The sequence below is a fragment of the Dipodomys merriami genome, unplaced genomic scaffold, assembly GCF_024711535.1.
Source record: "Dipodomys merriami isolate MVZ:Mamm:240054 unplaced genomic scaffold, mDipMer1.0.p SCAF_24, whole genome shotgun sequence".
NCBI lineage: Eukaryota > Metazoa > Chordata > Mammalia > Rodentia > Heteromyidae > Dipodomys > Dipodomys merriami.
This window is the reverse complement of record NW_027203826.1, coordinates 25,493,574-25,517,843: the sequence shown is the minus strand read 5'-3', so window position 1 is coordinate 25,517,843 and position 24,270 is coordinate 25,493,574. Positions and strand designations below refer to the sequence as shown.

General features: G+C 42.1%; 1 protein-coding gene across 3 annotated transcripts in view; it reads left to right on the top strand.

Annotated features, from left to right (window-relative positions):
- Window positions 1-18,813, top strand: part of Ccdc192 (coiled-coil domain containing 192) — a 160,099-nt gene extending 141,286 nt beyond the window's left edge. For 2 of the 3 annotated variants that reach the window (XM_070034130.1, XM_070034128.1), the window contains one exon: window positions 18,481-18,813. In XM_070034130.1, coding sequence (XP_069890231.1) covers window positions 18,481-18,707 — 227 coding nt within the window. In that variant the 3' untranslated portion in view covers window positions 18,708-18,813. The remainder of the gene's footprint in view (window positions 1-18,480) is intronic. The other variant, XM_070034129.1, reaches the window with a different exon arrangement.
- Window positions 18,814-24,270: the final 5,457 nt, after the last annotated feature.

Genomic DNA, 24,270 nt, shown 5'->3' with positions numbered 1-24,270 from the left:
ATTGCTACTAGGTCGCCTCTCCATGTCTCTTACCCCTCCCTGTCTCCCATGGCCAGGTGTATACCTCTGTGCTCCCCACTATCTATTCCGCACCTCACTAGCAAGATAGGCTGTTTTGACACAACAAAACTTTCTGGTGGGGTAGGACCAGATTAAAAGTAAGGACCAGGTAAAAGTGACAAGGGGCTAATTATACGCTTCGTGGGTCACGCGATCACACTTCCTGTAGAAATGCACAGACATAAATTCACACATGCGCAGCCATAAATGCACTTCTAAACCATCCTGACAGAGAGGTGATCATTTGAGGATTTAGGATGTCCTATTTGTCATTTGCACACCTCTTTTATTAGTTAATACAGGACTCGTTTTCAATTAATTTTTTTCCAATGTCTTAACTTGTTGATGTTCTCATCTTCTCCATTTGCGAAAGTGTATGGAAAACAAAGTACCTTTCTTCTCTCGCATCACAACAATCAACCCAGAAGCCTTCTTGACCACAAAAAGTTGTGAGCATTTCTCCTCACCAGCAAACAAGCAATTCTGCAAGAAATACCAGCTGAGTGCCTTCTCACTCGAGTGAGTTCTGATATGGTCTACCTGCAGATAGTATCAGATTCACAGGCTCTCCTACTGCAGCTGCTGCTCATGAACCCCACATGGTTTTCTAGTGCTGACCAACCAGCTATAAAACCTTCTCCTTGAGCTTCTTATTGTAATAAATTCCAGTTGAGATTCTCTTTGATGCTAGACTAAAAGAAGAGAAGCATCCCAGGAAGACAGAGGTAGCTTTGTGGCACCTCAGAAGATGCTACACAGTGAAGAACGAGAAGCTAGACCGAAAGAAGCCAGACTTCAATTATATTATTTAAATCCTGACTCAAGCTAGCACAGTCTCTGAGCCAGAACATTCTCTTCCTTACTTAAACCGGTTAGACTTAGGCTTTCAGCTTATTTGAGCAAAAATAGTAGTGAGTGATACACTATTATTGGCATTTGCTATACAACCACTTTTGTCCGCTGTGGCATATTCTATCTAGCCAGACAAAATAATGTATTTCAAGGACTTTCCCTCCCACTCCAGAACACTAATCTTTATTAGTCTTAGCCCATCATGATGTTTATTCCTATTTTTAAAGACTGCTTTAGGAATATGATATAACTAGGAAGGAGGATGTGTGTGTGTGTGTGTGTGTGTGTGTGTGTGTGTGTGTGTGTGTGTGTTTGTCTCTGTTTGTGTATCTGAGGGAGAGAGAGAGAGAGAGAGAGAGAGAGAGAGAGAGAGAGAGAGAGAGAGAATGAAAGTCTATCACAAGCATATAGAAGCTTTCCTAACTCTTAAAAAGAGACAAGACAGACTTTTCTTCCAACTTTTAAACAATGCTCTAGGAAGAATGCAGTAACTTCACAAATAGGAGGAAAACAAAACCAAAAACAAGAGAGTCTAAGAGAAAGCAACCTAGGTCCCTGAGCCACAAAATGAACTAACCCCGGAATTCCCCAGACTTCACGTGTGCAGTAAGGAACAGCCATTGTCTGAGCAGCTAGCCGCCCTGCGTCCTTCTGAGAGCTGAATGACTCTGACGATACATCCACAAACAATATTGATTCTTTGAGGCTAATCCCAAGATTTTTTTTTGTTTCTTAAGCAGCTTACTTGAAATCTGAATCCAAAGAGAAATATACTTTCATAATTCTAGACATAGTTTGTCACTTGAAGGTTTAAGTAGTTTCAAGAACTGAAGGGACCAATTAATCTATGAAGTACATTAAATTTAAGTTATTCTGAAATCTTAAGCTGGAGACAAAAGGGAAGCTTGGCCTGCTAGAAATGAATGTGTGTGCTCCCAGTCTTTGTTTACCCAGGTGGTTAGAACCAGAAGATACTGGGAGGGTCACCTTGGAAAGTAGTCAGAACAAATGCCCACAAGTCTTGGTGGTAACTTTGCTGCCAATTCCTAAGATTTATTTTTTAGCATTTACTAGATCAGAAATTAGTAATACTGTAAATGGAAATGGAAAAAACAATGAGACACCTGACCTGTTGCTTTATTCTTTGAAGTCAGGAATATTCTAAAACAATTGAGAACTGCTTAGCATATGATACCCCTGGGTATGTTGTGAGCCCCACCAAGCAGTAGATGTTAATGGGGACCTGGGACCAGGTTTCCATGGATCTGCATAGACACTTGACAAGCAGAGATTGGGGGGGGCGGGGAGAGGGAATGGCATGATTTAGAAAGAGCTTATATATTTCAGACCTGCTTCTACACAAAGGGGTACCAGTCAAAAGAATAGAAACAAAATGCAAATGTTTGTTCTGCTTTAGCATGATTACCGAACAAGTTCTTAGAAAAAACACATGGCTCAGGTACTCAGTAAACGTTTTCCCTCACCATCTGTATCTACCTCCCTCCCTTTTCTCCTTTGTTGCAGGTGCAAAGAAAGGGAGGAATACAAATAAATAGGGTAATTCTCTGATTTCTAACCATTATATATATATATATATATATAATTTTATGATTTTATTGATGCACTATATTTCTCAAAATGTACACAGCAAAGCTTCCCAGTACCAGTAAAACAAAACAAAAACAAAAACCAAAAAACATTTTCTAAGCATTTCATTGGTTCACTACACAATTTTGGTACTTCTCTAAAGTGCTTTGGATTTGAGCCTGATCTGAAAATAATTCCTTTCCCATAAGCTGTGATACTCTTCTCAAGAAATATGATTTACCTGATAAAGTAGGGAAAAAAATGTCTATGAAAAAAATAACATACTGAATATGAGAAGTTTCCCTCAAGAAAGAAAGGCTTGTTTGAATTCCCCACTGGGGAGTTTCTCACTTTTTAGTTAGCTTCAAGATGAAATTACATCTTGAGATTGCAAAACATAAAAGTCGAGCTGATAAAATTGGGAATGGCACTCCATAAGAGAGAAAAATGGAAAGGACTAGACTAGCCCACAAAGTGTCCCGAGAACATGGGCATTTGGGTACGCTAATTTAACTTCATGTAGAAATCTCTGGCCCTCACCTCTTCCTGGAGCCAATTTCCTACTAGGGTCTTATTTGCTGTAGAATTTAAACTAAGGGAAGTTGCATGAAATCAAAGAAAAATAGACTTACCAAAAATAAAGTTAGATCTGACCGCTTATATTGGAATTAAGACTGTACAGCAATATTTGTTTCTTTAAGCTTCTCCTACATGTAAAGGGGCTCTCTCCCTTTAACCTTTTTATCCACTTCAACATGGCTTCTCATGCACTTAAGCCTCTTTCATGACTCTTTCCTAAAATCCACTTTTCCTTTGGTCTCTTTCTAATTGAACTTTGCAACTTTCAATGCTAATATCTAGGAGTACCACCCAATGCACTTTGAACCAGCTGATGGGTGTCCCCTATTAGCTTGTTGGTTTCTATGGCCACCCATTATATTTCCAGAAAGTGATGAAAAATGAGAAAGTAGCATAGTTTGGAAATGTTCCAGCCAAAATAGTCTTAATCTAGAAGTTGAGAACAGTCTTTATTTATTCAATTATTTTTTTGCTGTGTTGACCGGTTAGATTCATCCTGAGCTTGGTTCAAAAGTGGTAGAATATTGCCTCTCTGCCTCTGAGCTATTTCCTTAACTCATGAAAATGTAAGTTTTAGTGATAACTTTAAGGACAAAAGGTGAATAAAATGACAGGAGGAAACTGTTTCACCTAACCGGGATGGGGGCAATTGGAGTTAATTACTCAATCTTTATAAGTTTGACATAATAGGACTTGTGATAAAGTAGAAGGAAGAAGGCTGGGAGCAAGGTTCTTGGAGGAGAGAGTACATGCATGTTGCCCTGAGTTCCAGCTTAAGAAAAACTTAAAATACCTTCCAAGCTTCTGACTTTTGCAGTAGGTGCATGATAATGCCATTTTACTCAGCTGGGAGAGTTGTAGAGATGAGGAAATGGGTTTAATTTGGGTCACATTTTAGCTGAGGTATTGATGAGATAGCTCAGCCAAGGTGCAGAGAGAGCTCAGGTCTGACTTAGGGTTATTAAATTTGCCATCATTCATATCAGTGGATTACACCTTCAGGCAATGAAAGAAAAGACCTATAAAGAGAAAAAGGCCGAGTGTAGGGGAGTTGGGAACAACAAAATCAGGATTGCAATTAATATGAGAAAAATATAAGGGAAGAGAGTCAGAGAATGGAAACATCCAAGAGTTTTGACTGAGAAGGGGGGAAGAGTGATAGAAAATAGTTGAAGTAATTAAATAATGAAAGAGCTCTAGATTATTTTAAAGAAAGTGGCTTAAAGTTATTGGAATGGTTAATGTTTTCAAGGAAAGGGAATGACACTTATTAAGATTTAAGAGGGACAGGAGGACCTAGAATTCAGGTATCTCTGAACTTTTGGGAAGCCTGCTGCTGCCTTTAATAGAAATCCAGGTCTACACATGATGTACTTAAATAATCACTCTGGGTCTCCTAAAGGGATAGATTTTTCTCAGTACTTATATGTTCATTCATTTTCTCTCATTGATTTCTTACTATAGCTGTGACAAATTATCCCAAAAGCTTCATAAATTAAAGCAGCACAAATGTATTATTTTTTTAGTTTCAGGGGTCAACATCCAAAACAAATATCACTGAGGTTTAGTTATAGAAGAACATAGTTCTTTTCATTTTTCCAGATTATATAGGTCATTAAATTCCTTTATCTTCAAAGTTAGCAGTGTAACACCTTCAGCTCTCTCTCTCTCTCTCTCTCTCTCTCTCTCTCTCTCTCTCTCTCTCTCTCTCTCTCTCTCTCTCTCTCTCTCTCTCTCTCTCTCTCTCTCTCTCTCTCTCTCTCTCTCTCTCCCTCCCTCATTTTCTCACCCTTGTGGTAATTTTAAATCTACCTGGTAATCCAGGACAATCTTTCCATCTCAACAAATCTAATCTAATTCTAACTGCAAAATTATTTTTCCATATTAAATTCACACATCCTTGGGCTTTGGGCACCTCTTTGAGGAATGGTATTTTGGACATCTTCAAGGTGTATCTCTGCAAAGCTCACTGAGAATTACAGAAAGAGCCTTCAGAGCTTCCTCTGCCTGATGGTTTATAGAAGTAAAAATCTCAGTAGAAAACTTCAGCAGTGTCATTCTCAAGCTATAGAATAGTCAGCCCTTGTAAAAATTTGTCCTAAAAATTGTGTGAAGATTCTACTTGGCTGCTAGTAGCCACTGATTGCATCATTTTAATGTTTGGAACAAAATAACTGAATTGTTCAAATAGCTTCTGTGTCCTTCAACTACTCTGATTTTTTTTGCAGCTTTTTAATGTTTTGGGCCCAAATCTTTAAACTCTAACCAAGAGGCAGACTAGTGGCAATGGTCATCTTCCCAAGACTAGTCAAAAGAGAGAAAATGAAGAATGGGGTGAGGTTTAAGGAACATTTGATTGTGTCAAGTCAACTAACTTAAAATGACTTTCAGTCTTTCTACACAAGACTTATTTCTCTTTACAAATGGACAAAGTCCTGATAAACCCAAGCACTTCTGGGCATAAACTCAGTCTCATGTGTTTGCTTGACTTGCTAGACCACAGCTAGCATTCTACCACTTGAGCCATGCTGCCAGCACAGCTTTTTGCTGGTTGATTGAAAATAGAATGTTACCAAATTTTCTGACTAGGCTGCCTTCCAATTGCAGTCCTCTGGATCTCAGCTTTCTGAGTAGCTAGAAATAACAGGTGTGAGCCACTGGTGGCTGTCTATGTTCTTGATCAAAAACCCTGCTAAAAATGATTATAACAAAAGCATCAGTGCTACACAATGGCAGAAACTACAGCATCTTCTGTTTAAAAAAAAAAAAAAGAATAAATTGTTTTTTTTTCCTTTCTGTGAAGGGGTAAGGAAGGGAGGGAACAACAGGAAAATGTCTCACATTTGACCCACTAGTGCAACATGCACTCTAAAAACCAAAAACGCATCTTGACTTTGATTCCTTCAATTGCCTTTTGAGTGGCTACTGATTCCTTCTCTGATAAGCACAGAAACAGGCCTCCCTCCATTGTCTTCTCTCTTTTGTCCTTTCTCAAAATCTCCTGGGTCTCTCCTTCCCTTGGGTTTCCTAACCCTCCCACCAGGGTCCATTTTTACCTTCTGGCTTCCTGCCAGTCTGTTGGTCACTGCCTCTCACCCTTTATTCTCTCAAGAGCCAGCCTTGCTAGCCAGAACTGTGGGTCTCATTCACTGTAGAATAAGAGAGATTCCAAGTCCCTCCCTTCTGCTTAGATTGACTTCTTTCTAGTCTAATCCATGGGAATGGTGTTTGTGTGTCTTCAGTCTGGAAGAACCCCTCCTGGCCCTAAGTGCTGGTATGAGGAAGTGGTGGGTAGGAAATCTGCCCCATGAAGGGAGAGCCAGTCTACCCTCACCCCAATGAAACACTTGCCCAGCTGGTGAATAGACAGAAGATGGAACACAGCACCGGCCTTGGCTTATTAGGCAACATCTGGCCACTGGATTCTACCTCAACCTCCCACCTGGTCCAGCTTAGGGATGTTTTCAATTCCCATTGTCCTCGGACAGTTAGCTAATTGGAACCTAGAAAATAAACTGACAACAGGTGAATAGGGAAAAAAAAAACAAATTTGTTAACACAGAGAAACCCAGAAGCCAAACACAGAAGGATGAGATGCCAGGGGTGACTGACGGTGGGCACTTACAGAGCTAAGCTGAGCACTGGCACAGAGACATCTTGGCCCAGGAAGGCTGAGGAGGACAGACAGGTACGCAGAGGCAAGGGCTGTCTCCTGCAGATGAAGTGGCCTGGATAAAAGCCACCTGTGGCCACTCTGTCTGGGCCAAGGGCCACATCCCCAGTCTCTTCTTCCTCTGAAAAGATCCTCCTTAAGCAGTAAAAAAAGGACTATCCTCCAGTTGGGTCGCTTTACTAATGTACATGTCCTTATCACTGCAATTGGGCAGCCTTTCAGAGTTCATTCTGTCTTCCTCAGAGTCGCCATGCTGAAATGCACAGAGAACTCTGTCTACCACAGGCCTGCACATCAGCAATGTTACTCGCTTCATAGCACCACCACCTCACTTGCTTTTCCACACAACCACCACCACAAGCAGAAGCACCATGCACCTTTCTGTAATGATGTTCTTCAGAGTCTTTCTGGGTGTTTCACCTGACCAGGAAGCTCCAGGAATGAAGCCTGGGCTTTGGGCCTTCGAAGCGAAGATTCTGTTCATCCTGTGGGGCGGTAGCTCTTGCAGCTTAAAGGGAGGTGTGATTGTCCTTCTTCTGCTCCTGCCAAGCCCGTCTTTGTTGTCCACTCCTTATGGGAAGGAAAGGAGACTCTTATCATTCAGCTTGGAGGAAATAGATACAGGAATTCACTGAAACAGAAACAGAAGTGAAACCAAAGCCAGCCCTCCAACACTCCTCATTCTCTGTGAATGCTCCAGATGATTTTAGCCATGGAAGAACTGGCAAGAGAATACTGGGACATAAGTTCCTTAGAGAAGAGCAGGGGCTGTCAGGCCCATCTGTGTCTTTAACCAGCCAGTGACATTGATAAGCAAAGCCTTGTCAAAGATGCAGGGAGAGGCAGGGGGACAGGAAACAGAAGAGATGTGCATTCCCGCCTCTGGCTCTGAGCACTGTAGTCCCGTCAAGAAGAAACTTGCCTGGGTGATTGCTGATCTTTTTGGATTTAGCTGAAAGCTTGATTTTTTTTGGGGGGGGGGAGGGAGGGGTCCAGTCGTGGGGCCTGAACTCTGGGCCTGGGTGCTGTCCCTCAGCTCTTCAGCTCAAGGCTAGCCCTCTACCACTTGAGCCACAGCGCCACTTCCAGCTTTTTTCTTTTTGCTTATGTGGTGCTGAGGAATCGAACCCAGGGCCTCATGCATGCAAGGCAAGCGCTCTACCACTGAGCCACCTTCCCAGCCCCTGAAAGCTTGATTTTACCGTGCCTCTTGTAAGCCAGGAGAGACTCAATGGTAGAAGCTGGCTGTTCATCAGAATGACCTTGGGAGGTTTCCAGACATTCTAGATTCACTCAACCAGAATTAAAAGAGTGAGGCCCTCAATTCTCTACATCTATGTCTGGGTGCTAGGTTTCAGAAGTCATTTCTATAGTTTCTAGAATCTAAGTCATAGATTTGGAACTGGTCTAGGAGATCAACTATTTTATTTTATTTTATTTATTTTTGCTGGTCATGGGGCTTGAACTCAGGGCCTGGGCTTTGTCCCTGAGCCTGTCTGTGCTCAAGACTAGAGCTCTAACCACTTGAGCCACAGCGCCACTTCCAGCTTTTTCTGTGTATGGGGTACTAAGGAATGGAACCCAGGGCTTCAAGCATGTTAAGCAAGCACTGTACCTCTAAGCCACATTCCTAGGCCCCTTATTTTCTAGTTCTGAAACAAGTAAACCATAGGTGTTGCATGCAATGTTACAAAATCACAACTGTTTGCCATTATGGTTCTTTTAGTGTAAGTAAGTGCTTGGGGAAAATCTAGCTACCATCTTAATGAGGCACCAGTTGAAGCCCTTGACTCCATTGGGCTTTTTTTTTATTTAATAGCATATATTAATTGAACAAAGTAAAAAATTTAATTCATGACACTTCATTTTGTGTATATAAATACTTCTGGTCCTTTTCACCCCTATTGGCCAGCCTTGTTCTGTTCTGTTTCTTTTTTGCTTTGGTGATGACGCTGGGGATAGAATTGCTCAGGGCTTATCCCTGCCAGAAAGGCACCTGAGCAATCGAGTCATGGCTCTAGCCCTTTTGCTTTACAACTATTTTTGGAATCAAGTCTGTGTTTATTCCCCAGGTAGGCTTGGATGGTGGTGGTCCTATTTATGCTTCCATCATAGCTGAAATGAGAGGTGCATTCCACCATGCCCAGCCTTTCATTAGTTGAGACAGGGTCTCGCACTTTGTCCCACAGCTGGCTCCAAATTGGGATGCTCCAGATCTCCGTTTGCTGAGTAGCTGGGCTTATGGGCATGAGCCACTGAATTTTTCTGGTGGCAATCTTGTACCATAAGTTTAATAAAGTTAACTTCCATGCGTAAGGATGCTATCTACTATATCCCAAGCACTGTTTTAAGCACAGGCTATGTAGTGTTAATAAAAAATGTTAATGAAGAAACTGTTCTTACAGAGGTTTTAATCTAGTGGGAGAGATACAGACAAGATAAATATAAAATAAAGAATGGGTTGAAACTACCTGTTAGTCAAATCAACTTAAGAAATAGAGATTTGGTCAGATACTATCTGTTAGTCAAATCATTGCAAGAAATAGGAATTTTGACTATTCAGTAATAGGGATCAGGTGTGTGAAGTTGTGAAGGTAAGCTTGTGTGAAGGTAACCTCAAGAAACTGAAACAACTAGCTATGGACACCTCAGGGGTACAGTTGTCTAGGAAGAGGAAATAGTAACTGCAAAGGCCTAGGGACAGAAACATGTCCAGTGTGCTAGAAATAGCAATGCTGATGGCGGAAATGTAAACTAAATTCTGTGTTTATTCTAGAGAAGAGAAGTAGGAGATATGTTGGCATAAAAGACCATAGAAGGCCTTGAAGATTGTTGGGGCCTGTAAAGTCATTTGAAGGGTTTGAGGCAAGTAGTGGAGCGCCTGCCTGGGTCGAGTTGACAACAGACCAAAGCAGCAGAAATGGGATGAACAGACACGAAGCTATTGAGACACTTCAGCTCTACCTGCTGGGAGTTAGCATTTCATTAAGTGGTACCCATGGATACTGGAGGGATTTTGTGTCTTAAGCAAGCATTAAAGGATGAGAAGGCTCTGTACCACCCTCAATCCACATCCCTCACCCCTCACTACGCTGTGAGCACTACTGGTAGGCCTGGTGATTTTCATCCTCTTTGGTCTCTTAACTACCAACGACATCCTCAATGAACTCTCATAAGCCAGATCTCCCACTCTGGCTCTGACTGCTGTGTTTGGCATGCTTACAACCTTCTCAAATCCTCCTGCTGGACTCGAATACCCACTGTGTGGGGATTAAGAGGTAGAACCTGGGCACCAGCAGTCCTAGCTACTGGGGAGGCTGAGATGTGAGAATCCAGGCTCCACATCTTCACTAATGGAAGTGTCTGGGACACTCTCATCTCCAGTTAACCAGCGAAGAGCCAAGAGTGGAGCTATGGGTCAACTAGGAGCCCTGAGTGAAAAAGCCAAGCAAGAGCTTGAGGCTCTAAGTTCAAGCTTTAGTATCCGCATCAAAGAGGGAAGTGGATTTGGGGTTAATGGGTGGATCTCGATCCACCACTATACTGCCAGTATAATGGAACTAGCTGTTGCCCTTATAAAAGAGGCTGGAGGGAACCCCCAGCCAGCCCTCCTGCCATGAGAAGATAAGTAGAAAGTGCCATCTGTGAGGAACAGGCCCTCACCACACAGTGAACCAGCAAGAGTCTCGGGCTTGGGCTTCTCAGCCTAGGGAGCTGTGAGAAATGCATTTCTGGTACTTGTAAATGAGTAAGAGTTAGCAGCTAGGGACACAGGGCACCTTATCTGCTTGGGACCAGATGACTGATAAGCAACAACCACCTCCTGCAAGCTTCTCTCCCACTAGTTTTTCCTGTTTCCCCTTCACCACCTGCTCCACAGGCTCTCTGCTCAGCTGTTTGGAGGAGCACGAACCCAAGCCCTCAGGGCTGAAGACCTTCCATAATGGTATCAGCTAAGTATTTACTCTCGTTCAAGGCTCTTAGGAAAGCAGATTTTTTAAACTCTTAGATGAATGCTTCCTACTAGGCAAAAATACGTATTCTCTGTAGCCTATAATTGCATCTGACACGTTTCCTCTAAAACCATAATCCTATTATACAACTGACTATCATTAGGATATGATTTCAAACATTTCTAACAAACATCATACTCCATGGTAATTTTTTAACTGATCACATATATTTAACCAATCAATCCTTACTTTACAGTGCTGCTTGCATTTTCCCCAATTAGTACGTGCCAACTTCAGAGCCATCCTAATGGCTTAAGCATTGTGGAAGGAAATTGAAACATCACTGAAGTCAGTCATTTGACAGTCTAGAGCGTGATCTTCATGAACAAATCAAAGCATTAAAGTAGGAGGATGGGGAAAATTTGAAGACACAATACAAGAATGCAAAAGAAAAGTCCATCATTGATTTCAGAGAACCGTCATTCTCCAAAGCCCATGGGAAGGCTAGAAAACTTGGAAAGGGTTTTTGTTGTTGTGGTCGTCGTTTATTTTGTTATTCAACTGAAAGAGAGATATTGTTAAGAGTGTGCCAAACTTACAAGTCCAAGTATGACAAGAGATGAAACTAGACTCCCTGGTAGTTGTTGACAAATACACACAGCTTTCCAAACCAGCCCTCAGTGACTCAGAAAGATGGGCATTCGTACAGAGGAGGAGGAGGCTGGCACAGTCTCCCAGGCCAAACACTAATCCTGGGTGGCTCTGGGGAATGAGGTATTTAATCACCTCACCGGTAAGAGTCTTTCATATTGAGTAAATACTTGGCAGCCTTGGTCATCCGCTTGAAAGACAGAGAGAAAAGCAAACTTTCATGACTGAGTATACACTAGAGGTGTTTGTTTAAGCTAATCCTGACTGTTCTTTAATTCTAACTTGGGGCTGTCTCTCCCATGTCCCATCATGGAGCCATGACTGTAGGAGTCAACATCACATTATTTTCTTTGTATGTGCCAGGGCCCAATTATTAATTACTGGATGAATAAATGAACAAGAAGATAACTGTGGAAGACACAATCCCACAAATGTGCTTCCTACTGTCAGAGACATTTGATTCACAAATTAGTGTTTCTCAGTGTTCCTCAGCATTTCTCTGCTTGGTGGACACTTGGTTGGTGCCAGTCAAGAGGAATTTAGAAAATCAAAAGTGATAAATGAATTTTTAAAAACTTCTTGCTATTTACTACCCTATCATTCAGAACTATAAGACTGTTTACAGAAAATGATCAACTTCTTGGCTTCATAAAGCAATATCTTCACCTATTGTAGGCTTTCTGGCCTAACATGACACTACATGCTCTTTCTCTAATGGGTAGCAGGTGGTACTCCATTCTTTTCCATCTGTGCATCACAGCTTACCACCCGTGAACTCTACAACATTTATAGCTACAGTGATGGCAAAATGCAAGTCTGATCCATTAGTTTCAGGTTGGCAGCTGTTAGATAAAGAGCTATGTGAAAGCCACTGGCCTACAGAATCATCACGAAGATGTTACAGAAATAATTCCTGTCCCCTGGTGCCAGACAAGACCAAATATCTTCTAAATCTCTGGCTTGAATCTATTCCTTAAACTGTAATTATCTCTCCTCTAATCTATTTAGTTCTTATTAGCTTTTTTATAACTCTTTGGTGACACATGCTAAGAGCATGAAAGTTGTGAAGTTATAAAGAATGGAAAGCTGAAAATGGCCAAAGGCAAATGTCACAATTTCTTCTGACATAGAAATGTGGGCATCATCTGGCCTAGTCACAGGCAAAATGTTCTTAGTGTCTCTCATAAATCTTTCTAAACCTTCCCAGCTTCCACCGTGTGTGTAATAGTTACTAGTGAGACAAATGCATTAACAGACAACAACCTAAGGGAGAGAAGATTGGTTTTGTCTTACACTGTCAAAGGAAGTGAGCCATGGTTCACCCTCCTGGGCGGAACATTGAGGTGGTGGGAGCAGGTGGAGGAGGAGACCACACACCCCATGGAGAGCAGGGAATGAGGAAGGCAAGAGGGACTGGACCTACTTCAATGACCCACTTCTTCCAAGTAGGACTCACTTCCTGAAGTTTCAAGAACCTCCCCAAATAGCACACCAGCTGGGAACAAAGCAATATGTGAGACTATGGGGAAATTTTATTACGTAAACCATACCTTCCAGGATGGGAAGGTGGCTCAGGGGTAGAGTGCTTGCCTTGCATGCATGAGGCCCTGGGTTCAATTCTTCAGTACCACATAAGCAGAAAAAGCGGGAAGTGGTGCTGTGGCTCAAGTGGTAGAGCGCTAGCCTTGAGCTGAAGAGCTGAGGGATGGTGCCAGACCTAGAGTTCAGGCCCCATGACCTACGATGACAACAACAACAACAAAAAAACATACCTTCCCCCCTGAACCCCAGAGGCTCATGGCCATCTTCTAATATAAAATTTAATCCATATCCAAGAGTCTCCAAAGTCTTAACAGTTCCAGTGTTAGTAAGAAGTCCAATTTTATCCTGGTTTGATACTGAAAATGTTTCTCCTAGACTGGTACATCTCACTTGTACAATTTCACAAATTTTTTAGTGATGTGGGAAGCATATCATGGTATAAAATTATAAATAAGTCATTTTAAAGTGATTGAGTTATAAATTGAACAGAATAGTGTGACTATTTAAATGCAGTTACTTTGATTCGTATGTTTCTTTTGTACGTTTAGTTTTAATTGACAGATATAAATTGGATATATTTATAGAGGATAACAGGTCCACTCTTAAAGTAAACTCTAAGACTCAAGGCAAACTCTTAGCTGTGAATAAAAAAGAAGTTATGTACTCCCAAAAGACAAGGACACAGAATTCACATTGCCATTTGCAAATGGTCCATGAAAAGAGAAAAAAGACTGGACAGGAGCAAGACCAAGACTTAGCTGAGCACACTAAATCTTGTAGCGGCTTGTGTAGCATCCAGGGCTAATAATGGAATAATGCCGTGAGCTCCAGCGGGCTGGGCATCTCCAACCCTTGGGCTTTGCTGGTTGCTGCCAGCACAGCTTCTCCCTTGAAATGGCTGTGCTCACTGCCTCCAGCCTTCTCTGGCAGATGATCCGCATCCTGGTATCTCTAGGATTCTAGGATCACTTAGGTTTCACCCTCTCAGCCTCCAGCATCACCCTCTCTGGGGTTGCAACCCTGTCGCACCATTGTTTGGTCTTGGCTTTCCTGAGATAAGGAAGCTTCCAGGTCACCAGAGCTCTTGCATTCTGTAGGCCTGCAAAACCAGCATCAGGCAGATGATGCTGAAGTCTGCCAACTGCTGGACCAGGAGCTAGGTCCTCTTGGAACATGGCTGCCCAACCTCTGAGTGTCTGGGTGCCTGGATATGGGGAAAACACTTTTCCTGGCAAGAATCTCTGTACATAAAACACATCCTGGAACTTTCTTCTCAAAGGCAAGCCTTTCAAAGTAGCTGAAACTTTTATAACCTTGATCTTGAGCTAAGTGAGGTCCAGCCCATTCCCCTGATGTCCTCAAAGAATCTTTGTTACCGTTTCAATACAAAGTATTTGATTGTTTTTATGGCTATTGCCATAAAACAACCATGCCCACCCCCTGCCCCGCTTTCTTGCAACTTTCTATGTGCTCCTTTGATGATCAAACTGTACGTAAAACCTTTCTGCTCTGATTTTTTCCCCTCCCAATTCTCTCTGTAAACCTGGCCAAAAACATCCATCATTATTCATGCCTCAGCCCAAACTCTATGCTGCATTGAACTTCCCTTCACCAAACTGGTGTACTACTTCCTTTTAAGATTTTTTTTGAAAATTGTTTCTAAGTAGTTGTACAAAACGGTATCAATTCAGTATGTGAGCTTATGAGTCTAATAAATGTTGCTCAGTGTCCCTAGCCCTCGATAACCCTCCCTCTCTCCCAAATGACACCATCCCCTCAATTTACCTGTTACATTCTCACACAGGTACTTTGGATATTCTAAATGCATTCTCCCACCTTTCCTCTCTCCATTCACCCATCCCCGACTCCAAAAGTTTCAGTTTTCATTGTGTTAAACTATGTTAGTCATTCAAAGGAGTTACACCATTGGAATCCTCACCTGCCTATATTATAGTTAATATAATTGTGTATAGACGTATATGACCCCTGTATGTATACATGTGTGTGTGTGTGTTTGTGATTTAGGTCTAACTTCCACATATGAAAGAAACATGTATCCTTTGTCTTTCTGAGCCTGACTTATTTCACTTAACATGGTGGTATCCCAGGTTCATCCATTTCCCTGCAAATGACAATCAAGCTTCCCTTCAAATCTCAGGAAATAGAAAAAAAAAAAAAAAAAGGTCAAAATCTCCTTTGCCAGAATGTGATATGAGCGGCCTATCATTGAATTCCCAACAAAGCTCATGCACTAAGTTCTGCCTGCACCATTCTAGCTTGCCTCCACCCTGCTTCTCCATGTCTCCACATTTTCCCCATTAGCCACCATCACAACTTAAACCCATATGGTCAGGTTTATTCGTAGCAATGGCCCTGCTTCTCCAGGAGCAAATTGGTCACTTCATCATTGTTGTGGCAAACGTGCCTAACAAAAACAAGCTCAAAGAATAAAGATTATTTCTGGCTTACAGTTTCTGAGAGTTTGGACCGCAGTGGTTGGGTCCAGTGCCCTTGGGAAGAACCTTATGGAACTGGAGCATATAGAGAGAGGAGAGCGTTCACCTCAGAGCAGACAAGAAGTGGAGAAGTGAGGAAGGGAAAAAAGCATGCCCAGGGGCCACCCTGTCTGCCTGGACCTCACTGCTGAAAACCTCCAAAACTTCCCCAGATAGTACCAGCAGCTGGGGATCAAGCATTTGACATGTGAGACGGCTGGACATTTTATATTCAAACCATGTAAAAACAACACGTCGTGTGTGTGTGTGTGTGTGTGTGTGTGTGTGTGTGTGTGTGTGTGTGTGTGTGTGTGTGTGTGTGTGTGTGTGTGTGCATGCCAGTCCTGGGGATTGAACTCTGGCCTGGGTGCTGTTTCTTAGCATTTTCTGCTCAAGGCTGCCACTCTATTACTGGCTTTTGGGGTGGTTAATTGGAGATAAGAGTCTCACAGACTTTCCCAGCTTTGAACTTCAATCCTCAGATCTTAGTCTCCTGTGTAGCTCAGTAGCTCGTATTACAGGTGTGAGCCTCATGGTTCCATATAACCTGTCTTTTGTTTCCTCTTTGCTACAATCCTTAACCCTCGTTCTTACTCTTACTTTACAACTAATTTTTCCCTTCTGGGGATTAAGCCCAAAGTCTTATGTAAACTAGACAAAGGTACTAGCACTGAGCTATGTCTACAAACCCCTAATACCCAATTTCAAAGTGGTAGACAGTGGAAATAATGACAAAACTATATGTAGATAAAATCCTTTGTGACACACTCATGCCCTGGCTGTGGCTAATCAGGTTCCTATCTCTCAGACTCAATCTTTCTTGTGACTGCCTCTGGGTGTGCTGCAGAGTGTAAGGAGTTAATCCTGGGTTTATCTGGTCAGGTGGCAGGACTCTCATGTTTAAGAACCACGGCCTTGTTGACAAAAGTCTAGAGAAGCCTGCAGTTGTTTGAGATTCGGGATAGGTAGGGTGCCAAGACCTTCCTGTTACAGATGAAGGGCACTTGTTAAGGAAAGATGAATGGAATAGTGAGAGAGTCCAGAAAACTCGCTAGGGTGGCATAGGACAAACGCCAATGCACATAAAATAGGAAACACTTGAAATCTCCCATTTGTTGAAGGGTTTAGAAAAACGTATTATTTTTAATGTGCTTAGAAATAGAACAAAAATATGTGTAGTGTACTTGTAAAGAAAGTATTAATAAAACATTCCTGCATGATCCTTTTTGATATACATACCCTTTAGCTCAACTTGTAACCAGCATTTTCACTTAATAACATAAAACAACGCAGTGTCAGTCAAAGGCTTCCAGCCAACTCTCCTTGTTTTCAGATTCAGGATCCTTTCCCACTCATTTCTTACAGACTATGTGATTGTATTTACCAATGGCCGCTGCTAGAAGTCATTTTGCTCCATAAGATCTTGGGAATGGAGTCTTTCTGATGGTATTAGTGTCTTGATAGGAAGGGACACAGTGAGCCATGGCCGTACATGCCTACAAACTCTTCCACTGGGGATTGGCTGGACCTTCAATTATAGCAATCAACTGTGTCAGCCATGTGTCAGGATATCATGGACTCCTATTCTTTTTTTTCTTTTTCTTTTTCTTTCTTTTTTTTTTTTTTTTTGTCGGTCTTGGGGCTTGAACTCTGGGCCTGGGCGCTGTCCCTCAGCTCTTCAGCTCAAGGCGAGCGCTCTACCACTTGAGCTACAGCGCCACTTCCGGTTTTCTGGTGGTTTATTGGAGATAGGAGTCTCACGGTCTCTCCTGCCCAGGCTGGCTTTGAACCGCGATCCTCAGATCTCAGCCTCCTGAGTAGCTAGGATTACAGGCGTGAGCCAGCAGCGCCCAGCTGACTCCTATTCTTAAAATGATGCTCAAGCCTTGACATTCACTACTACTTACAGCTAAGACTGCCTTTTAGGTAGCTCAGAGAAATTTGATGATGGAAATTTGAAGAAAGAATGGTAAAGAAGACGGTGGTACTAGAGTTGAGTAAGATAGTTTTTACTTTAGGGAACTAACGGCTTACATGAGCCCTGAGTATTCCAGAACACCTTTCTGCTTCATCTCATTGTTGGGGTCCCCTTCTCCCTCATTATTCATATTTGTATCCTTAACTGAGAGGCAGTTATAGAAATTAATAAAGAGTAAGCTTTGACATCAGAGAGGAATTTGTGATTTTATTAAGAAATGCTGAAAAGCTTTCATATGCAGATGAATGGAATTTCTAGGGCAGATAAGCTGCAAAGTTACCTAGAACAGGGCTAACCCCTTTCCACATACCTCCCACCCTCCCACTTTCCAATCTTCCCCAACCCTAAAGCTTGCCTTGAGAAGCTAGCTTTTTCTCTTGATTATTTTCCCCAGAAGGGGAAAGGGAAACCGTGTGTGTGTGTGTGTGTGTGTGTGTGTGTGTGTGTGTGTGTGTGTGTGTGTGTGTGTGTGATGATCCTGGGGTTTGAGCTCAGGGCCTGGGCACCTGAGCGTCTTTGCTCAAAGCTAGCAATCTACCACTTAAGCCAGAACTCCATCTCAGCTTTTGTGGTGGTCAATTGGAGATAAGAGTCTCAAGGACTTTTCCTGCCTGGGCTGGCTTCAAACTGTGATCCTCAGATCCCAGGCTCCTGAGTAGCTAGGATTATAGGTACCAGGCCAAGCCTTTAAAAAAAAAATCAATCAGATAAAAATTTAATAGGAAGCATATTTTTTTCTCCTTAATTGCAGATTTGGCAGGAGGCTGTTAAAGAAAAGCGTACCATAAAACTTAGGGATGGCTGTTGTTTGTGGATTGGATTTTTGAGGTCAGCTCATTCCCACAGTTAATTAAAAGTTAAATACACATATATCTAAAGAGTAGACAGAAGCTCTTCATTCTCAAGAGACTCCGAAGTTTAGTCCTGTGCACCCACTCTTTCCCTCACTGGGTCTAGATTTTGTTCTCATTGTATCTAATCAGACGACAGCATATCTGTACCGTCTTTTGAGAACATGAGAAATAAAGCTTTTTGTCATTTTCCCTCCTATTTCAGTTCTGGGAACCGCAATGAAAACTGTTCCGACTTTCCTTCTCTCGTTTACTTTAGCAGACCAGTGGCCAGAAGAGCTATGTGGAAAGCTCCCACCCGTGGAAGCAGGTGATAGAAAAATTAGCCTGATTATGGAGCTGTCAAGCCAACTCTCCCTTCAGACAGAGAAGATCAGTCACTTGGAAGAAGTACTGGAGGAAAAAGAAAAGAAGATTCAGGAACTAGAAGCCGAGCGGTCCTCCTACATAGCCCAAGACACAACAGCCCCTCCAGAATGTGTATAAAAATGCTCCTCCCTTTTCTTCAGCATGCACGTGGTCTCAGATAAGGACTCGTAAAAATTCCCAGTAAGAAAACAATAAAAGTATATTACGTTGCCATCATGGTAAAGTCCACGGCCTAAGCATTCTCTCAAGTTCAAGTTTCCTATAATTTCACATTCAGAAGCAAACACTATACACTTCCCCATTAGTCAGCAGCAGTCACATAGCTTATACAGCTGCAGAATCCTAGGTCTTTAGACTTTCCTGGTTAGCAGTGAGAGAAGTCAGGAACCCCAAACTAGTCAGCTGGTAGACAATGTAGCACTTGCCTGCTACCAGAAACGTGCCACACAGCAATGGAGGAGGGGCACCAGTCGCTTTGCTATGTCGCTAGGTGCATGTCATGGAGGGCCAGCTTCCAACCAAGGAGTGTTAGAACACTGAAAAGGAGGCTCTGCCCCCAGAGGAGCGAGCTCCGGAGCCCAACCTCTCCTGTCCTCTAGAGCTTCTTCATAGCATACATCTTATTAACATTAGCAAAGGGAGAAACAAAACCAAAGCAACTTTGAGAAATTTCATATGAATGGATGAATCAGCGACGCGGTCCTTTGGGAAAAGTGTCCTGGGACATCTCCCTGGGAAAACACTGAACATTATTTTTTTTCTCCCTTAGGAGCAAGACTCTGATTAAAGCAAAATACACATACACTCTTCTGTTCTGATTGTATCACATAACTGGGAACAGTACTAGCTTTTCAGTAGATGGAAAATAAGGAACCTGGACAAAAGAAAAGCCTAGAAGAAATCTCTTACTCCTCAGTCACTCCCTTTTACTGGAGAGAAGTAGCTAGGTACTGTGAGGAAGACTTTGGTACTTAATTCTTATTGTTGATACAGTATTATTCTGGTCGATAATTCTAGTTCCCCTACAAGTGTGACTATATTCCTACTTTGGAATTTAATCCAGTAAGTTCTTTCTACAAATCTCATCAGAATTCTTCCATTTTCAAAGCACAGTAATAGACATCTGAACTCTAGCAAACGTGAGAATCACAATTGTTTTAAATCCAGGAGTTCACAGATATGAGTCCCTGTTGAACGCTGGTCATATAAGATGGGAAATGAAAGTGAGCGTGAGCCAAACCTAAATCAGCACTGCCTTAACAAAGGTTCTCAAATTCACTGAGAGAGAGTGATCAGTAACCATGCTCAGTCCATGCCTATGGATTAGGCTCAACAGTATGCTTTTCTTCCTTCCTTCCTTCCTTCCTTCCTTTCTTTTTCTTTCATGTATGTGTGTGCACACACATGAGCTCACACTTGCCGGTACTGGGGCTTGAACTCAGGAACCAGGCACTCTCCCTTTTCTGTTCAAGGCTGGTGTTTTACCACCTGAGCCACAGATCCACTTCTGGCTTTTTGGTGGCTAGAGATAAGAATCTCATAGACTTTCCAGCCCTGGTTGGTTTGAAGCTTAATCTTCAGATCTTAACATCCTGAGCAGCTAGAATTACCATTAACACTCAGGCAGGACTGTAAATTTTAACAAAAATGTGGCATTCCAGGTGAACATATTTCAGAAACTACATTGTAAGACACATGGATTTAGGCCCAATTTCAAAGCTGGCTCTTATATTACACTCTCAGACTAAGGACTAAGGACTAAGTCCCTTCTCTGTGCTCTCCTCCTCTCATCTCCTTGGTACACTTCGTGATCCTCTCTGCCCCCAGAGGGATGTCCCCCTTCCAGCCTTGGGGTTCTATCCATTGCTCCTGACACAGCATGGTACGTCCTTACTCTGTGGTCATGGGAGAAAACTTTAAATCTTTTCCTTTTTGAAAGGGTGGACAATTGCCGAGTGCCAGTGGCTTTTGCATGTTATCCTAGCTATTCAGGAGATTGAGATCTGAAGATTAAGCTTCAAAGCCAACTCTAGCAGGAAAGCCCATGAGATTCTTAGCTCTAACCACCACAAAGCAGGAAGTGGATCTGTAGCTCAAGTGTCAGAGTGCTAGAGTTGAGCAAAAAAGCTCAGGGACAGCACTGTGTCTCTGAGTTCAAGCCCCATGTGTATGCACACACACGCACGCACACACACACACACACACATGCGCGCGTGCAGAGTAGACAATTTCAAGATGAAACCATCATCTCTACAATTTTGATTGCTGTTATGCTAAGAAAGTTCCTATCTCATTAGTATCTTAATACTGAGGAGGCGTATTGGGATAACAAAGTAAAAGGGAAAGGAGGGAGAGAGAAAACCCATGTCATCTCAAAGAGACAGGTTAACTTCTAGATGAATGTTCTCTAGCTAGCTCCCAACAGAGAAGCAGCCTTAGGGTAGAGATAAAATAGCAAGCAAAGCAGAGCTGCTATCAATAATTAATTGAGCCTGTTACCTCCAAATACCCACAGATTGGCCACTGCAAAAGAAAGCATCAGGGTCATATTACTCTGTAAAGCCAATTTTTTTTTTTTAAATAAGAAGTTGATCTCGATTCTGGTCTCAGTTACCTTCAAATCAGAAGTTGGAAACTTGGCCAAAAATGAAATAGACTACTCGTGACATTTTAATAGCCAGAATTCTTTGAGTATAGAGTGCTTACGTGGGGAGGGAAGGAGGTACTGGCCTGTGAGCAATTTCTAAGTGGAAAATTTCTTGTAAGCTAAAACTACTTTAATGTAATAGATTGTGTTTTAGATGAGTTGAAAAGCAAGCCACTGAGGAAACTGTCCCAACCATGTGAATGACATGCTCTAAGAGCCAGCTCAGAGGAAGCAAAGAAGCCAGAGTTTAATACAATCTACAGAAATATGCATTTCTGGAAAAATAATGAGTTTTAATACAATCCACAGAAATATGCATTTCTGGAAAAATAATGAGTCAAACTCAATTTGAATGATCTTCCTATGCTCATCTGTGTTTATTCTAGAATTCAGTCAAATTCTTCTATGGGATGCTGAACTAAAGAATACTTGCTTTAGTAAAACAGAGAATTGTTGATAGATATACAAGGCCTAAATGAAAATAGTATTTATTTTGCAATTAACTAATATGAGGACTTCAATGACAAAATTATCATATATATGGCAACATTTTTTTTACTCATTGAAAGCCAAATGTTTGAGTTAAAAAGAATTGGACTCTAATAACTTGAAAACATTAAGACTACAGGTGTAATTCGTTAGAGGGTGTGCTTAGCATGTGTGATTGATCTTCGGTTGCATCTGAAGCACAGTAAAGGAAAGAAGGAAGGGGAGGAGGGAGGAGTAAAAAGAGAAGCTAAAAACTAGAAGAAAAAAAGTAGCAATATTATTTCCTCAGTTTCACAACAAAATCTTTTATTATGATTTTTTTTTTTTTTTTTTTTTTTTTTTTGTCGGTCGTGGGGCTTGAACTCTGGGCCTGGGCGCTGTCCCTCAGCTCTTCAGCTCAAGGCGAGCGCTCTACCACTTGAGCTACAGCGCCACTTCCTATTATGATTTTTTTGGGCTTAGCTGGGTAACACCTGCCTAGCTACTTAAGAGCCGGTGATCTGGGTATGATGGTTCATATCTATTATCCCAACTGTAAAGGAAGTGCAATGGCTGAACACAGTGGTGTGTGCCTGTCACCCCAACACCGGGGGGAGTATATGTAGGCATACGCCCAGGCCAACCCTAGGCACAAACTCAGAACCTAGCTCAAAAGATGACCAGCTTCATAAGGCACTGGAGGTATGGTTCCACAGATAGAGGACTGCTTTGCAAACCTGAGGCTCTGAATCCAACCCCAGAACCACCCCCCACCCCCAACACACACAAATGAAATATCAGACAGGATTGGGCACAGGTGGGCTACTTGGGAGGTAGAGATTGGGAGGAGTTCTGTTTAAGGCCAGTCTTGCCTCTTCTCAACAGAAAAAAAAATGAGCATGTTGGCATGCACCTGTCACCCCGACTACAGTGGGAGCCCAACTAGGCAGATGGCAGCCCAGGCCAGAGTGTACAAAAACCAAGACTTGATCTCAAACCAACCAGGGCCACAGAAGAGCTGAAGCATGCCTCAGGTGGCAGAGATCTAGCTCACCAAGATTTAAGCCCAAATTTCAAACTCCTATACCACCATTCCCCACCCCCAAAAACTAGAGAATCAAGGAGGTGAAGGGTAAACAAAGGAGGAGGCTGCAATGCTTGGTAAGAAATGTATGCATTATCCTGCCCATGTAATTGTAACCCCTCTGTACAGTATGTTCACAAATAAAATCAAATAAAATCAAATAAAAAGAAAAGAAAAAAAATAGAGAATCAAGCTCAAGGAGGGAATAATCTTTTAAAAATAATTTTAAAAATGCACCCTAGGACAAAGTTCACAGCAAAAGGCAGGACTGCTCACAAAGTTTCCCACATCTGATGAAATTACGATTGTATGGTAAAACAAAACAAACAAAAATATTTCCTCTTCCCAGCTTCCCAGCAAAATCATCTTGAAAGCCAGCTACCCAGCATATTTTTTTAAATTTTTTTTTTTGGGGGGGGAATCCGGTCGTGGGGCTTGAACTCTAGGCCTGGGCGCTGTCCCTCAGCTCTTCAGCTCAAGGCTAGCACTCTTATCACTTGAGCCACAGCGCCACTTCTGGCTTTTTTTTCTTTTTGCGTTTGTGGTGCTGAGGAATCGAACCCAGGGCCTCAGACATGCAAGGCAAGCACTCTACCACTGAGCCACCTTCCCAGCCCTCAGTATATTTTTAATGGCTGAAAGCTGCAACAGGACAGATGTAACCAGTTCCATTTGTAAGGTTTGAATTTATTTGTGTTGGTTTATTTCCCAATAAGGATGACCCTTAATGCTCAGTCCTGAAAGATTGGGAGGAAAATTGCAGGATACATGTATATCTGACTAATAACTCTTTTCTTTGAGATAGGTCTCACTTAAATAGTCCAGGCTTGTCTTTCAGTTGTGATCCTACTGTCCAGTCTCCCAAATGCTGGGATTATAGACATAAACCCCTATGCTCCTCATCTATTAACTCTTGAATTCATTTTGCTAAATGTCACCTGTAAGCTTGTGACATTTCATACAATGATAATTTCACAGGTGACCAACAATAGCACAATAGACAAGCACCAAGTCATGTGTCAAGTGTGATAAGGTTAATAACAGGGAGTTACAGTTAAAAGGAAAATGTTCTTCATACAATCCTTAGCCTTGCAATAAAAAGGTGTGACTTATTGCCTAGCTGCTAGTGACACAAAGTCGATATGGCAAGAGTGAAAGATATGAGAAGCTATGGTAGATGCCACTATCTTGGTAGGTGGTTAGCTGAATCTTGTTAGCTGAATCTTGTGTAGAAATGTACCTACTATTTTCACTGCAATATCAAGTTAATTAAATTATTCTCAAATCAATTCTCTAATCCTCATAAAGTTTCAGGTGGAAAAGAAATTCCAGACTTTTAACTTGGAAATGTCAAGACCAGGACCTGCAGTCCCCAAGTGGGTAACTTGTCCTCACCTGTAACCTGTCACCTCACACAAGTCCTTTGTCTAGGTCTCCTCCCCCGAGTTGGCCCTAGTACACTTACAGAGAAAAACACTTCC